Source organism: Panthera tigris, chromosome D1 (genome assembly GCF_018350195.1).
Source record: "Panthera tigris isolate Pti1 chromosome D1, P.tigris_Pti1_mat1.1, whole genome shotgun sequence".
NCBI classification, from domain to species: Eukaryota; Metazoa; Chordata; class Mammalia; order Carnivora; family Felidae; genus Panthera; species Panthera tigris.
In genome coordinates this window covers 75,348,688-75,364,112 of record NC_056669.1, presented here as the reverse complement: position 1 = coordinate 75,364,112, position 15,425 = coordinate 75,348,688, and the positions used below count along the sequence as shown (strand labels likewise).

Here is a 15,425-nt window from a genome sequence, read left to right as displayed (position 1 = left end):
GAGAAAAGTAGTTTAAATGGCTTTTGAAAAACAGTGGAGGAATTAGATGAGGTCTTCATTGAGGAGTTATTAACAAACTTTGTACAGGATGGTTCAAATCATGGTAGGGTTGTTAGGGTCTTTACAGGCTTATTCTTAGCAGAAATTATTCCAGAAAATGTTATAATGTTACAGATACAGAATGTTACAGAAATGTAAGGCAATGAGATAGTGACCAAGGTCAGAAGGTAGACTGGGGAAGAAGTTAAAACAGCTGACTCATGACTCATGCACAGTGTTTACTGGGGGATATTCATCCCCTGGGTGAATTTTCCATTAAAAGTGACTTAATGTCCTTGCATTGTCTGGGAGTCTAGAAATATTAACAATATACTTTGATATATTTTAATTTTTAATGTCTAAGTATTTTATGTTCCTTATAAAATGGATTTTTATGTATTAATTGTGTATTCAGCACCTTGATAATTTTATTATTGGAATTATTTATAGTTTATTTCTGAAGTTCATATTTGCAAACATATTGTTAATGAGTAAGGATAGTTTTCTCTCTTCATTTCCAATTCTTATAGCTTTCTTTTTATTGCCTTGCTGTACTGGGATCTTCTTTACAGTATTAAATTGAAGAGGTGATGGCAGTTATCTCTGGCCTGTTCCTGAACTTAAAGCAAATGCTTTCAAAGCTTCATCAAGATATTGGCTGTAGATTTCTTTTTGTTTGTTTGTGTGTTTTGAGATACTATATATCATGTTAGAACATTCATTTTTAGCTCTAGTTTCCTAAGAATTTTAATACATTGATGTACTGAGTGGACATGGAATCTTATCAAACCTTTTTTTCTGCATCTGTTGAGATGATCTCAATAGATTGTTCTGGTTGATTTTCTTGTACTTAACCAACCTTGTATTCCTGGGATAAACTTTACCTTCCAATATATTGCTCAATTAGTTTTCTAACATTTTGATGAAGATTTTTGCATATATGTTCATGAATGAGTAACCTGTAATTTTCTGTTCTATTGCCTCAGTAGAATTTTGGTATAAAGGCTATACTGCCCTCATATATGGATGCTTGATTCCTGACAAAGATGAATGACACTGCAAAGTGGAAAGGAAAGAACAGTCTCTGTCATAAGCAAGACTGGGACAACCAAGTCATATGAAAAGATTATAAAAAAAAGAATAAAACTGGACCCCTACTTCATGCCATATACTAAAACAATGCCCAATACGATGCCTAAATGCAAAAACACCCACAACTATAAAGCATTTACAACAGAATATAAAAGAATATCTCCACTTGATCTTAGCCAAAAGGCCGAGAAGAGATATAAAAGAATATCTCAATAAGGTTTTGTACCCAACTCACAAATAGTGGCCTTAAACAAGAATGTTGCTACGTGAAAACTGAGAACATCAGTACCTCAAGACATTACGAAAGAGTAAAAAGGCAAGCAAGAATGAAAGAAGACATCTGCATTACATAAAACCTATAAATAAATAAAACTTTTAACTATATAAAGATCGCCTACAGATAAATGAGAAAAAGATCCAACTTAACAAAAATATGATAAAGATATAAACAGGTTATTTCACAGAAAAGGAAACTCCAAGGGCCAATATTCACATAAAAAGGTGCTCAGCCTCATTAATAATCACAGAAATGCAAATTTAAATTGCAATGAGGTGCTATAAGACCACCTGGAAAATTTTTTTAACGATAAGACAACGCCAACCAGAACTGTTATGTACAAAAAGTTCGTAACGGAATTGTTCATAATAGATTGGAAAACCCAAAATATGTCCATCAAGAACAGATCAGATAAATTGTGATATATTCATTAGTGGCTTTCTTTACAATAATAAACATGAATGAACTACGGTTAGACATAACATGAATGAACACTAAAAATAATGTTGAGCAAAACAAGCTAGACAAAAAGAATGCCTGACATATCATTTCATTTATTTAAAAATCAAAGTTTAGTAAACTAAACTATCTTAAATGGATGGCCATATAAGTGGCTAAAGTGTAAAGCAAACAAAGTGATTACCATCAAAGTCAGGACAGGAGTAACCTTAATCAGGATGGGCAGCATCTGACTAAAAAAGGGCAATACAGGTGCGTGGGATTCAAAAGTGAGGTAATATTCTATTTCTTATTATTTTGTGCATACTTATGCATATTATAACATTACTTATGGTTTATGAGCTTTTAATATGTATGTTATATTTCACACAAAAGTAAAAGAAAAGGATGCTTCCATCATATTTAGGTTTTATCAAAGAAATAGTTAATAAAATCCTTCTTAATAGAACTGCTGTAGTTGCTTACTATTTACTGAAATATTTATTAAGGCTCTAAGAATTACAAACACTTCAAAGGAAACAAAAAGTGAGCTTCTTAAAAGAGCAAAATGTTCCCATTGCCTAGAAATACCTTCGGAATGCTAATGCTGAAACAAGATGTGTTTTGTAAGAGGCCATCTGCTCAGGCTGTTTATTGTCTGCTACAAGTCATAATCCTACTTGCATCAGTAATTACTTGTTCAAATATAAATATAACAGGAAAGATTAAGGTTTCAGGCAATACACACACACACACACACACACACACACACACACACACACACACACACAAAGGCCATAATTCCCAGTAATTCTGTATTAAACAGCTCAACACAGATATCATTCACACAGATAACCTCTTTCATGGGACTGTTCGTCTTAATCACCACCTGATTTCCCATTCATGAAAAAAACTATACATTTTACTTACTTTTTCTCAAGTGGCTACTCACTAAACCTTTCTTCAGCAAAAAAGCATTCCAATGAATTCTATCTCTAGAATTACTTGCTCAAAAACTAGCATAGCTTTAATCTACAGAAATATAACATTGTAATAAAAAGGGTATTTTAAGTATGTCTCTTAACTAATCCAATAAGCACTGAAATCATCTATTTTTCTGAGTGAAAATTTTGTTAGGAAATAAGACAGGAAAGTATAGTTGTTCTAGCTGAAAAGTAGCAATTTAACTTTTATTTCATGATATAGGAACATGAGCAAGATTAATTCTTAGACTGAGCATGCAGAGATCAAAGACACAGTCCACACACTTAGGAACATGGTCTAAGGGAGACAGAACAGTAAACAGCATAGGGTACCACAGCAGCTTATATAAAAAGCCCTTAAGTGAGAGACATTTGAGTTTAACTAGGAAAAGACAGAGCACCCATGAAGACGTATATGGGTATGGGGATAAGGAAGTGCATACATCTTTGTGTGCACAAACTGCCTCTGTGTCTGTGTGTGTGTGTGTGTGTGTGTGTGTGTGTGTGTGTGAATGGAAGAGAAATGGCAAATTTGAAGAGCTATAAATAGTTCACAGTATGATTAGAGCAACAAAAGGTATATAGTGACAGGGTTGGGAGATAAAGGTGATATTAAAGAGTCTCGATTTTATTCCAAGACAATAAAGAGTCATTTCAGGATTTTTAAAATGGGAAACATAGGATCAAATGTGTAATGTACTTCTGCAAATGTGACTCAAAGACCTGGTCTAGGTCCAAAGAAGAGCATGGTCTAGTAGAGAAATGGACATGTAAGCAGCATAAAGTATGGTAGTTCATGCAATGAATACCTAGTCAAATAAGTGGCATTTAAAGTTTGTGACAAAATAATTATAAAGTTCCTCTAGAAGAATACATAAGTACTAGAGAAGGGCAGGGAGGGAATACCCTCATATAAAAATACACATGGTATATTACTTTGCTTTCATTTCACTATGACATCCAAGGGCAAATACTTCTCTTTTGTTCCCAAAGCAAACTGACAATAAATTAATATAAAATACAATAAAAAATTTATAAATGCATAAAGATTTTAGAAGGTGATATCAAAAGCAAAGATTCTGATAATTTCATGGGAGAAAAGGGGGGATTAAATTACATTGGTAAATCTGATGGATCCAGTGCTCAGTGCACCTATGAGAGAAAATTAGAGTGGAGGTAGAAGCCATTCTTTACAACACAAACTCCTCGAGTCAAGAGGTATACAAAGTGGAAGTAACAAGAGCCTGAAAAATCAATGGAAGAAAGGGAGCTTCCCCTCCAATCCCATCAGAGACAAAACATATACCAGTTACCTTTATTAAAAAAACCTAATTCTCCATTCATAAATGCAAATAAAAAAACAAGGATTCTCAAACATATGAGACAAAGGGCAGATTAAGTACATCTCATGAAAAATAAACACTACGAGGCTGATCATTTCAAATGCAGGGCCCAGACACAAAGCCAAAATAAAGCTACTCAACGAATTGCATCCCTCCCGAATGTATCATTTGTGATAACAGATGTGCAGCTGTGGAATTACTAACATTGAGAACATTTATTGTTTAAAACGAGAAATAACTCAACTTCTAATATGATGAAAAAAAAAGATGAAAAGAATCATCTGGATTCAAGCAGAGACAATGGGTTTTCAGGTTTGATGATGATTTACCTGGGTTTCATGTTCAATGTTCTGGGTCTTGAAAGTTCATGAATTTATGAATTCATTCATTAAATAAGTATTTAAGTTGAATACCTATTATGTGTCATGTTACCCTTCCAGGTGGTTGGGACACATCAATGAACAAAACAGAGAAAAATTCCTGTCTAACCTTGAGGAGCTGATACTCTGGTAAGCTTCCATTTCTATGTATTTCATCTCCTGTGACCTAAGGCTTTAAAAAGCCTTACCAAAATATCGATAGTGATCTCTCATACTAGGATCACAGGTAATCTTAGTTTCTTTTTTATCCTCTCTTATGTGTTCCCAACACAAAATACATCCTTCCCCCACTGCCCCTTTCCTTTTTACTTAAAGGGGAGGAAAATTGAGCAGGGAAATCAGTCTGGCTGTCCTGGAGACAATGGATGACAGCTGCTGGGAGGCAAAGAGGAAGTACAAATATCCAAGCCAGTTACATGCAGCTGTATTAATTTAGGTGAGAAAAGTAAAAATGTGAATTAAGACAGATTTAAGAACCTCAATGGCAGACAAGGGATGGATCGAGACACATTGGGGATTCTTAATCAACAGGACTCTTTCCAATAGGTATGTTGGTAAAAAAGAAGCAAAGGTCAAGTATGAATCCTAGGTTTACAATTTTTACGTGTGAGAAAAGAGTCAATGCAGGTCTATTCCCTTAGTTCTTACTTATCTCTGTAACCATAGCAGTAATTCTCGGCCAAACTCTAACAAAACAACTGAACATTCACATAGTTACTGGGTAATGATACTATTCTATATGCGCAAAGCCATGGACCAAGCTAAACAAGGATGACAGCATGTTTTAAACAAACATGAATGTTCCTGATGGGCACCTGGTGTCTGACATGCATGTACACCATGGCGGGTCACATAGCAGGTGCTCGTATGATCAGCTCTTTTTGAGAACTACAGACTCTAAGACTCAAGCAAAATTCCTTGGGTAGAGACATCTCACATGTGTCTTTGAGTTTTGCATCCAGAGAGAAAAGTACATTTTGTGTGACTCTTGCAAAGAAAGGATTACCTGGGAGCCTGTACATGACTTATAACTGATAGATATCTTTTTCTTGCTGTCCCTGGACTGTGGCTTTTGCTGTAACAAATCTTAGCTGTGGATACAACTTTATATTAAGCTTTGTTCTTCCAGTGAACCACTGAACTAGCGGGTAGTTGTGAGAGCCCAAGCCAGGAGCACTGAGTGGACAGGAAATTAAGGGTTTAGTGGGGTGGGATAAGAAATGAATTTAGTTTCCTTGTAAAGTGTCTTGATCACGTTCACTACCTTTAGTAGAATTCTGGTTTTTTTTTTTTAGCAGAAAATATGTTTTTCACCATTTCAGCCTCATCAGCAGTTCAAAGTTCTCTTCAGCTTTAACTTACTCTTCTATGTTATTTCCATGAAATTTAGAAACAAAATATGAAGGAACATCCCTTACTTCAAGAATTTTTCCTGGTACGTTTTGTGATCTTGTTCCAAATCTGACATAGTGGGGTCACCACTATCTTCAAAATCATTATGTTAAATTTGTTCTTCTCAAAGACCTGTACTAAGCATCTACTGTGATTCAGACATTTTGCTAGGTGTTAGGGATAAAAAGATTGAGAAGATATAGCTCCCATCCTAGAATCTAGAGGACACTTACATAAACACGACAACAGATCAAATATTCTCTAGGCTTTTCTTAATGTTTCATTTCTAACAGTATTCTAGATACAGGCAATATAAAAGATTGCATCTTTAATGTCACAGTGAGATTGAAAGTATTGCACTGCAGCTGTACGACGGATCAGCCTTCTCATGAAAGCTCCTCTGCAATAACATTCAGCGTCTGAATAATGAGCTATTCCATGGCTGAGGCAATGAGAAGCCAAAGGCAGCCAGAGTAATGGTAAAAGTATTACCAGAAGCTACCCCTGCTTCCTGAGGGCGAACACAGCATACGACTGTCTGCCACTGAATAGCTTTCCTATCCTTAGGTAAGTCTGTTTCTAAAATGATCATTCACTGCAGAGTTTCAAGTATGACAGTACAGATAAGAAACAATTTCTCATTCCCTCCATGTATCACTTTGAGTTCTATTTGCCCCTGTAATGTAACAGCTCTGAAAACCTATATTTGATTTTATTCAAGTCGGCAACCTCAAAACTGCAAGCCTAACCTTAAGCTCTCATATATACATATATCTATATATTACATATAAGCCCTAATATGTATGTCAGTTTACATTAAAATCAATATTTACTCCATTCTAAACTCATTTCTTTAAAACATGAGGTCTCTCTTTTAAATTAAAAAAAAAAGAGAGATACAAATTATTTTATCATTTTGAACACAATTCAAGGACTGTAAACTAAGTATATTTAAAAGTAACGAAAAATGCATTTACAAGTGTCTCTCTGACTCTTAAAAACTGAGAGCAAACTGAGGGTTGATGGGGGTGGGAGGGAGGGGAGGGTGGGTGATGGGTCTTGAGGAGGGCACCTTTTGGGATGAGCACTGGGTGTTGTATGGAAACCAATTGGACAATAAATTTCATATATTGAAAAAATAAATAAATAAATAAAAGTGTCTCTCTTTTAGAATTTAAAGTACTTTTTTATAGATGTAAGCTTACAGAGTTTTACAGAAATTCTGCTGTGTACACATTTCTGACAAAGAAGCCTCAGAAGAGCCAAAGACAACTCACAGCCTGCTAACTGGAAGAGCTGTTTTCACTGACTGATGATAGTTCCAGAAAGCCTCAATATACAACACAGACAAATATAAGAGAAGTTGCGAGTGGATTTCAAGGAAAGAGAGTCCGTGCAGAAAAAAAACTGGCCAAATCTGGAAGTTTTATGGCACAGAAGAGTAGAGACTGTGAAAAAATGTAGAAAAGAGAGCTATCATATTTTGGGGGGACAACTACAATAAATGATTATTTTTATTTATTATTATAATATTATTATTATGTTTTTAGATTCTATTTTTTCAAGCATCTCCACACCCAATGTGGGGCTCAAACCTACAACCCTGAGATCAAGGGCCACATGCTCCACTGACTGAACTGAACCCCAAATGATTATTTTAGGCACCCCAAATGATTATTTTAGAAACATAACCAACAAACATAAAATATTATTTGGGGCACTGGTGCCAAGCTAAATATACCACTATTACTACTAACTAATATGATTACAATCACTTCTAAAATTTAATAAGCAGTCACATGCCAGACACTTTGCAAAGCACCATAAATGGATTCAATCCTTATAACAGTCTTAGGAGATAGATATCACCATCAACCTCATTTTATAAATGAAGAAACCAGAGACTAAAGAAGTTAAGTACTTTTCCCATTATCATGTAGCTAGTTAATCAAAAAGCCAAAATCAGAAATCAAGTCATGTGATTACAGATGCTGAGAGGAATATGCTATACTCCTCTTCAACTGGTAGAATAATGAGCCAGTAAATTGTGGGAATATTAACAGTAAACTGTTTCCTGCATATCCTTTTAGAGAGACATTCACAAACAGAAGAACAGAAGTTATTTCACCCAAGTATAAATTTCAAATTTTTAAATGGAAGACAAGGGAGAGATGCTTATAGACACTATGGAAGTAACTTTTTCACAATATAAAACAGGCAATGGATAATATCTCTGAAGAAATGGTATAATGTTGGCTTATCCAAAACAGAATTAATCTAAAGCAAAAAGGTTGGATTTTCACACTCTACAGATTCTTTTTTAAAATTTTTTTGAGAGAGCGAGTGCACACACGAGTGGGGGAGGGGCAGAGAGGGAGAGAGAGAATCCCAAGTAGGCTCCATGCTGTCAGCACAGAGCCTGACATGGGACTCAAACTCATGAACCATGAGACATATCATGACCTGAGCTGAAATCAAGAGTGGGATGCTTAACTGACTGAGGTACCCAGGTATCCCTCAAACTCTACAGATTCTAAGTAAAGCAAACTATTGACTGCAACTAACACATGCCCTGTAAGTAGTTAAAGGGAGATACAGCACAGTAAATTGACTGTGAGAATGAAGATAGAGTCGGGCTGCCTGGGAGCTAATCCTGGCTCCACTACAAGTAAGGAGAGTAACTTAATCTCTGTGCCTCAATTTCTTAATCTCTATAATAAGGATAATAATATATTGTAATTATATCTACTGCAAAAGAAATTCAATAGAGAGTACTAAATTAACGTTAGCAATTTTTATTGTTAAAATGAAGCACCTAAAATTGAGTACTAAGTTATTTTCAATAAATGCTCTTATGCAAAAGTTCCACACACAGCAGCACTACATTTTATACACAATGAATATGAATATAATCACTACATAAAGATATTTCTAAAAAGTCAGTAGGAATTTCATGTGAAATAAAATGGAACAAAACAAAACAAAATAAAATGAGTGTTATTACTATCCTTTTCCTTTTCTTCCATAAAGAAATTAAAATGAGAACACATCTAGTCTCACTTCATAGAAATTAAAAATGACAAGTAAATGGACATGATCTTTTACAAGATAAAGCTTCTAATAGAAATGTCTTATGAGGGTGCCTGAGTGGCTCAGTCGGGTGAACATCCAACTCTTGATTTCGGCTCAGGTCATGATTTCACAGTTGTGGGGTCAAACCCCGGGTGGGGCTCTGCACCAGGCATAGAGCCTACTTGAGATGCTCTCTCCCTTTCCCCCTCCCCCATTTGCACTTCCTCTCTCAAAAAAAAAAAAAAAAAAAGAAGGAAAGAAATATCTTACCATAATCTTACTATCCACAATAAATGTTTGATAATTCTTCTAAAACAGTATCTTCTTTAGTGTTTTTCATATTTGTTTGTATGGCAAAGCACAAGCAAGTGTAGGTACTCTTTATGGAACCTCAAAAATGATGAAGATGTCCATATGGTACCATAAGAACTAGGAAAAACTTTACCAGATTACAGAGTTGCGACACATATGCACATTCTCCAATATGAAAATCATAACCACAGAGGCGCCTGAGTGGTTCAGTGGGTTAGGCATCCAACTCTTGATTTAGGCTGAGGTCATGATCCCAGGGTTGTGGGATGGAGCCCCATGTCAGGCTCTGTGCTGACAGTGCAGAGCCTGTTTAGGATTATCCCTCTCCCTCTCCCTCTCTCTCTGCTCCACCCCTGCTCTCTCTCTCCCTCTCTCTCTCTCAAATAAATGAACTTAAAAAAAAAGAAAATCATAACCACAAACCTAGATCTATGAAAAATCTAAGCAAGATCAATGTAATGTTTTCATTAACATTAATTTGGCGCTTGTTAATAATAATAATAGTAGGTAACTTTCAAATACCTATTATGTGCCAAGCAATGTGCCAGAGAGGTATTTATATGTATATCTCACTTCTAACTGGTAAGTGAGACAGTACAGATTCAAACCAATCCTGACTCAAACCTTATACTCTTAACCACAACACTATACTTCTACATTATGCAATAATATCTAAAAACTTAAACATCTTAATTATACTTAAGATGTTTATATATATTTTATGCTAACAAGGAAGAATTAACATTAATCAATTTTAAAAACAGAACATAAGTATCAATGGGAGGACCACTTAAGAACTTGGGCATTAAATGTATGCTTGGTGATTAGAGTTAATAATATTGTATTTATATACTTGAAGGTTGCTAAGAGCATAGCTCTTAAATATTCTCACCACAAAAAAAAAAAAAGAAATGGTAATTATGTGATGCAATTGAAGGGTTAGCTAACGCTATGGTGATAATTATACTAATACATAAAAATATCAATGCAACACAATGTGTATCTTAAACTAATACAATGCTATGTGTCAATTATATCTCAATAAAGCTGGGGGGAAAAGAGAATTACTGAGAAGCTCCTATTAGTGATTTACTCTGAAAATTACTCCTAAGTTCCAAATGTAAGGTGCTTTTAAGTACACAGCTAAAGATATCTAGTTCTACAAGCTGTAGTTCGAATAAAGGCCTTCTTACTATGACATAAGCCAGTCATAAAAATCAATCCTTGATTGATTAACCTAACTCCTCAGAAGTAGGAGATACTCTACTTATTTTAATTTTGAGGCACAAAGGTTAGTGCTATAAAAAAGGATACCCCTTAGTCTTTAGTCTGATTGATATTTGCTAAAGGAAACATAACTGAAATATTCAGTTTTGTAGTCTTCTAACAATTACTACGCTTATGTCAATAATTTCTAATTTTGTATTATTATTTTGGTTTAATTTTTTTTTTTTTTTTTTTTGAGAGAGAGAGAAAGGAAGAGAAATCATGTGTGGGCACAAATGGGGGAGATGGGCAGAGGAAGAGAATCTTAAGCAGGCTCCACGCTAGGTGCAGAGCTCAATGGGGAGCACTATCCCATGACCCTGGGATCATGACCTGAGCCAATATCAAGAGTTGGACGCTCAACGGACCAAACCACCCAGGCACCCCTCTAATTCTGTATTATTATAATTAGCATATTTATAGCTATAACTGGAAAGACAGGAAATTATATAAAAGTAATTCCCATCAACGAGAACTGTGAAGAGATTATTCATAGTTTAAACATGTCTGGCTCAATATAACCTAAAATCCTATTATTTTGGAATGAATTTTTACTAAAAGACAAATGTCTTGAGTCTGCATTAGACAGCTATTAAAGACAAGAAGACCTGTTAATCATCATGTTTAAAAATAATCTTAAATCAAGCCTCAAAATACATCTACCTTATGATATCCATTGCCTGGTAAAGTATTTCAGATTGATCAACTCCAAGAACCTTCTTTGCCCCAGCTTTAGCTGCAAACATAGAGAGAATTCCAGTTCCACAACCAACATCCAAAACTACCTGGTAAAATAAAAAAAAACAGGTATTATTGAAAAGGTCTAATATTTTTTTTTTTTAATTTTTTTTTTCAACGTTTTTTATTTATTTTTGGGACAGAGAGAGACAGAGCATGAACGGGGGAGGGGCAGAGAGAGAGGGAGACACAGAATCGTAAACAGGCTCCAGGCTCCGAGCCATCAGCCCAGAGCCTGACGCGGGGCTCGAACTCACAGACCGTGAGATCGTGACCTGGCTGAAGTCGGACGCTTAACCGACTGCGCCACCCGGGCGCCCCGATAGGTCTAATATTTTAAGTTCTAATCACATATTATGATGTTTCTGGCAAGTAATTGATCACAATATTTTTTTGAAAATTTTAAAATGTTTTTTATGTATTTTTGAGAGACAGAGAGACAGAGAGCAAGCAGGGGAGGGGCAGAGGGCCAGGGAGACAGAATCCAAAACAGGCTTCAGGCTCTGAGCTGTCAGCAAAGAGCCCAACAAGGGGCCTGAACTCGTGAACTGTGAGGTCATGACCTGAGCTGAAGCTTAACTGACTGAGCCACCCAGACACCCCAATTGATCACAGTATTTTAAAATTTTACTGATCATTTATGGTAGTGATTTCTATTTGAAGAAGCTGAAGATATCACTACAATGAGTTGTTTTAAATTCTTCTTCTTTTTTTAAACATAAGCTCTATGCCCAGCATGGGGCTTGAGCTTATGACCCCAAGATCAAGAGTCCTATGCTTTATCGACTGAGCTAGCCAGGTACATACACCAAGTTGTTTGCACCCCAACTTGTTTTAAATTCCTAACAGTCTTTTTGGCCATACTGGCCATATTCTGCTACAATCAGATGCAACAATGTAAATTAAGAGATGTTTTACACAAAATAAGCAATTTCTACAGACTTAACAGGGAAGTATTCTCTATTTTTTTTTTACAAACTTTTTTTTTACATTTATTTATTTTTGAGAGACAGAGAGAGACAGAGCACAAGCGGGAGAGGGGCAGAGAGAGAATGAGACACAGAATCTGAAGCAGGCTCCAGGCTCTGAGCTGTCAGCACATAGCCCAACGTGGGGCTCGCTCACAAACTGTGAGATCATGACCTGACTTGAAGTCGGTCGCTTAACTGACTGAGCTACCCAGGTGCACCATAATATTCTCTATTTTTAATTTCCCCATTGCATGCATGCTCTAATTTAGGCTTAGTAGTTCTAAACTGTAGCAGAAATAAATTTCTCCAAGTTTGAGAGACAAGAATTAAGTTTAGCAGGAGAGCATCATCCAATACAACTAAAAAATGCTTATAAAAGAATCCTAGATGTAGAATATTGCCATACCCCCTCCATTTCCAAAATTAAATATTCAACTCACTTAAATAATACAGGTACAATAAAAACAAACTGTCTTCTAGAATTCAGCCATTTAAGAATATAAGTTTTTAAAAATAATACTCATTATCAATGGTGAAGGTAAAAAGAATCAAAGTTTAAGATGATGTTGGGGACAGGTAAAAAGCAATTATTTCCAAATCAAGAATTGCATGCTATTTCCAATATAGTATAGTGAAACCTGCCCCATTCAAAGTAAAAAACAAAAACAAATTACTGAGGAAACATATTAAACAAAATAGTCAGAGATACAGTATTTTCTGTGAAATGACTGCAATCTGCACTGCCTTAAATCTTTCAATATCAATGGCCTAAACTCCTATGTACTTATCTCAAAAAATGAAATTATTTCAGTATTCTCCTATAAATATTTGCTGAGCATCACTAAGTGCAATCATGATCACAGTGATGGGGTACAGCAACAAACAAGACCAAGTTTCTGTCTTAATGGAGCTACAGACAATGAATAAATAAATACAAAATAAGGTTAGCCAGTAGTGTTATAAAGAAAAATCAAGCCCCGGAATAGAAGTTAGAGCAGAGAAGAGGGGATACATACTTTAAGCATTTTAAATAGGTCTGTGAATACACCTCTGATATATGTGGGCTGAGAACTGAATGAAATAAAGGAATATGCCATGTAGAGATCTGGAGGAGTTTCTTCTAAGCAGTGGAGGATATTAACAGCAAAACACAAGATTCCAGGCAAAGCAAGAAGACCAATGTGGCTGAGCTGGGTGAGAAAAGGTTGCTCGATAGTGAGGTAAAGGTTAAGCAGAGGCCAGATCACACAGAACCTTTGGATTTTATTCTGAGTAATGGGAAGCTACCGTAAGAACAACAGAACTACAATTAAAAATCTATCAAACTGTTCAACATTACTTTATTCTTCAGCTTGGTAATATAGGCCACATAGTTTAACATCAAAAACTGTATTTCTTATTTATCCTTCAAGAGAATTTTCGTGTAAAGATGATGTAACACATTTTTTCCGTCCCTTTTTTACATAAACAGAAGCATATTATGCCACTGCACTTGCTACACACTGCTTTTTGTATTTAGCAATGTAATGTAGGGATCTTTCCGTATCAGTTTACAGAACTTCTTTCTCTCGTATGGGTGTAAAGGATTCTGTATTATGGCTATACCATAATCTAGTGATTTAGTTCTCTGATAGACATTTAGGTAGTTTTGAAATTTTGCTATGACAATCATTACTGTAAATATAGCTTTATATCTAACCCCATTCACACATGAGTAAATCTACAGAATACATTTCTAGAAGTGAAAATACTGTGTCAAGAGAGAATATACATATTTATAATTGTGTCAGATATGACCAAACTACCTTCCATAGGGCAGTTCTGCTCATGAGGGCCCTAACCAGCAATGTTTAAGTGTTGATATCCTTACAGGTGAGACTAGCCTATGAACCATATGATCAAACTTTTGGCTTTTTGCCAATCTTGCAAGTACGAAATTATGATACACTGGCATAGTTATAACATGCATTTCCATTATCATGAGGTTTAGCATCATTCCTTATGTTGTAGAGCCATCTGTAGTTCTTTTTATGTAAAGTATCTACTTATATTCTTTATTTTTCCAGTGAGCTGTCTTTTTCTTATGAAATTTTGAATCAAAATTTTCTTATCAAATAACAGTTCTTTGTAAGTGAAGAAGATGACACCTCTATAATATAACCTGCAAGGTTTCTCTCAGCATATATTTTTGTGTTTCGATTCTGCTTATAGTGATTTTGGCTATGCAGAAATTCTTTACTTACAGTGAAACTCATTAATCATTTCTTTTATGGCTTCCTGCTAGATTTTGATTATAATTAGACTGACCTTCCCCATATTCTCTCCTATTTCATTCTATTTTATCCTCATACATTCTCTTCTAGTACATTTATGGTTTCATTAATATACTTTTTTTTTAGTTTATTTAGTTTTGAGGATGGTATTAGAAGATCTTTTTTTTTTTTGTACATGAATGTTCATTAACAACTTTATTTTTAAAACCCAAAAACTAAAACAAAATCTTAAATTTTCATCAACAAGTGAATGGATTAAAAAATGATTATATATGTACACAAGGGCATACAATCTTTTTCTGTAAAGAGACGAATAAAACATATTTTCAGTGTTCTGGGCCATATAGTCTCTACTCAGTTCTGCTGTTGTAGCATGAAAGTGACTATAAACAATAATACAAGCAGATAGGGATGGTCAGATTTGGCCAACAACAAGCTGAAGTTGGCCAACTGAATTGCCAAGGCTGGATGTATATACAATGAACTGCTACTCAGCAATAAAAAGAAACACACTACTGATGCATGTAATAACATGGATTAATCTTAATTATGCTGAATAAAAAAGAAAACATACTATATAATTTCATTTATAAAATCCTACACTTCGTAAACCAATCTATAGTGACATAAGGTTTATCAATGGTAATTGTAGCTTGGTTAAAAAAATTACTTAGATATGGTTCCTTCAGTTCTTTCAACATATTTACAATATTTGATTTAAAGTCTTTGGTAAACCCAACATCTGGGACAGTTTTTTTTTAAATATAATTTATTGTCAAATTGGCTTACATACAACACCCAGTGCTCATCCTAACAATTGCCCTCATCAATGCCCATCACCCACTTTCC

The 15,425-nt window shown here is 35.0% G+C and overlaps 1 protein-coding gene across 2 annotated transcripts in view; it reads right to left on the bottom strand.

Annotated features, from left to right (window-relative positions):
• Window positions 1–15,425, bottom strand: part of PRMT3 (protein arginine methyltransferase 3) — a 137,927-nt gene that overhangs the window by 97,494 nt on the left and 25,008 nt on the right. For both annotated transcript variants that reach the window (XM_042957741.1, XM_042957742.1), the window contains exon 9: window positions 11,258–11,379. In XM_042957741.1, coding sequence (XP_042813675.1) covers window positions 11,258–11,379 — 122 coding nt within the window. The remainder of the gene's footprint in view (window positions 1–11,257; window positions 11,380–15,425) is intronic.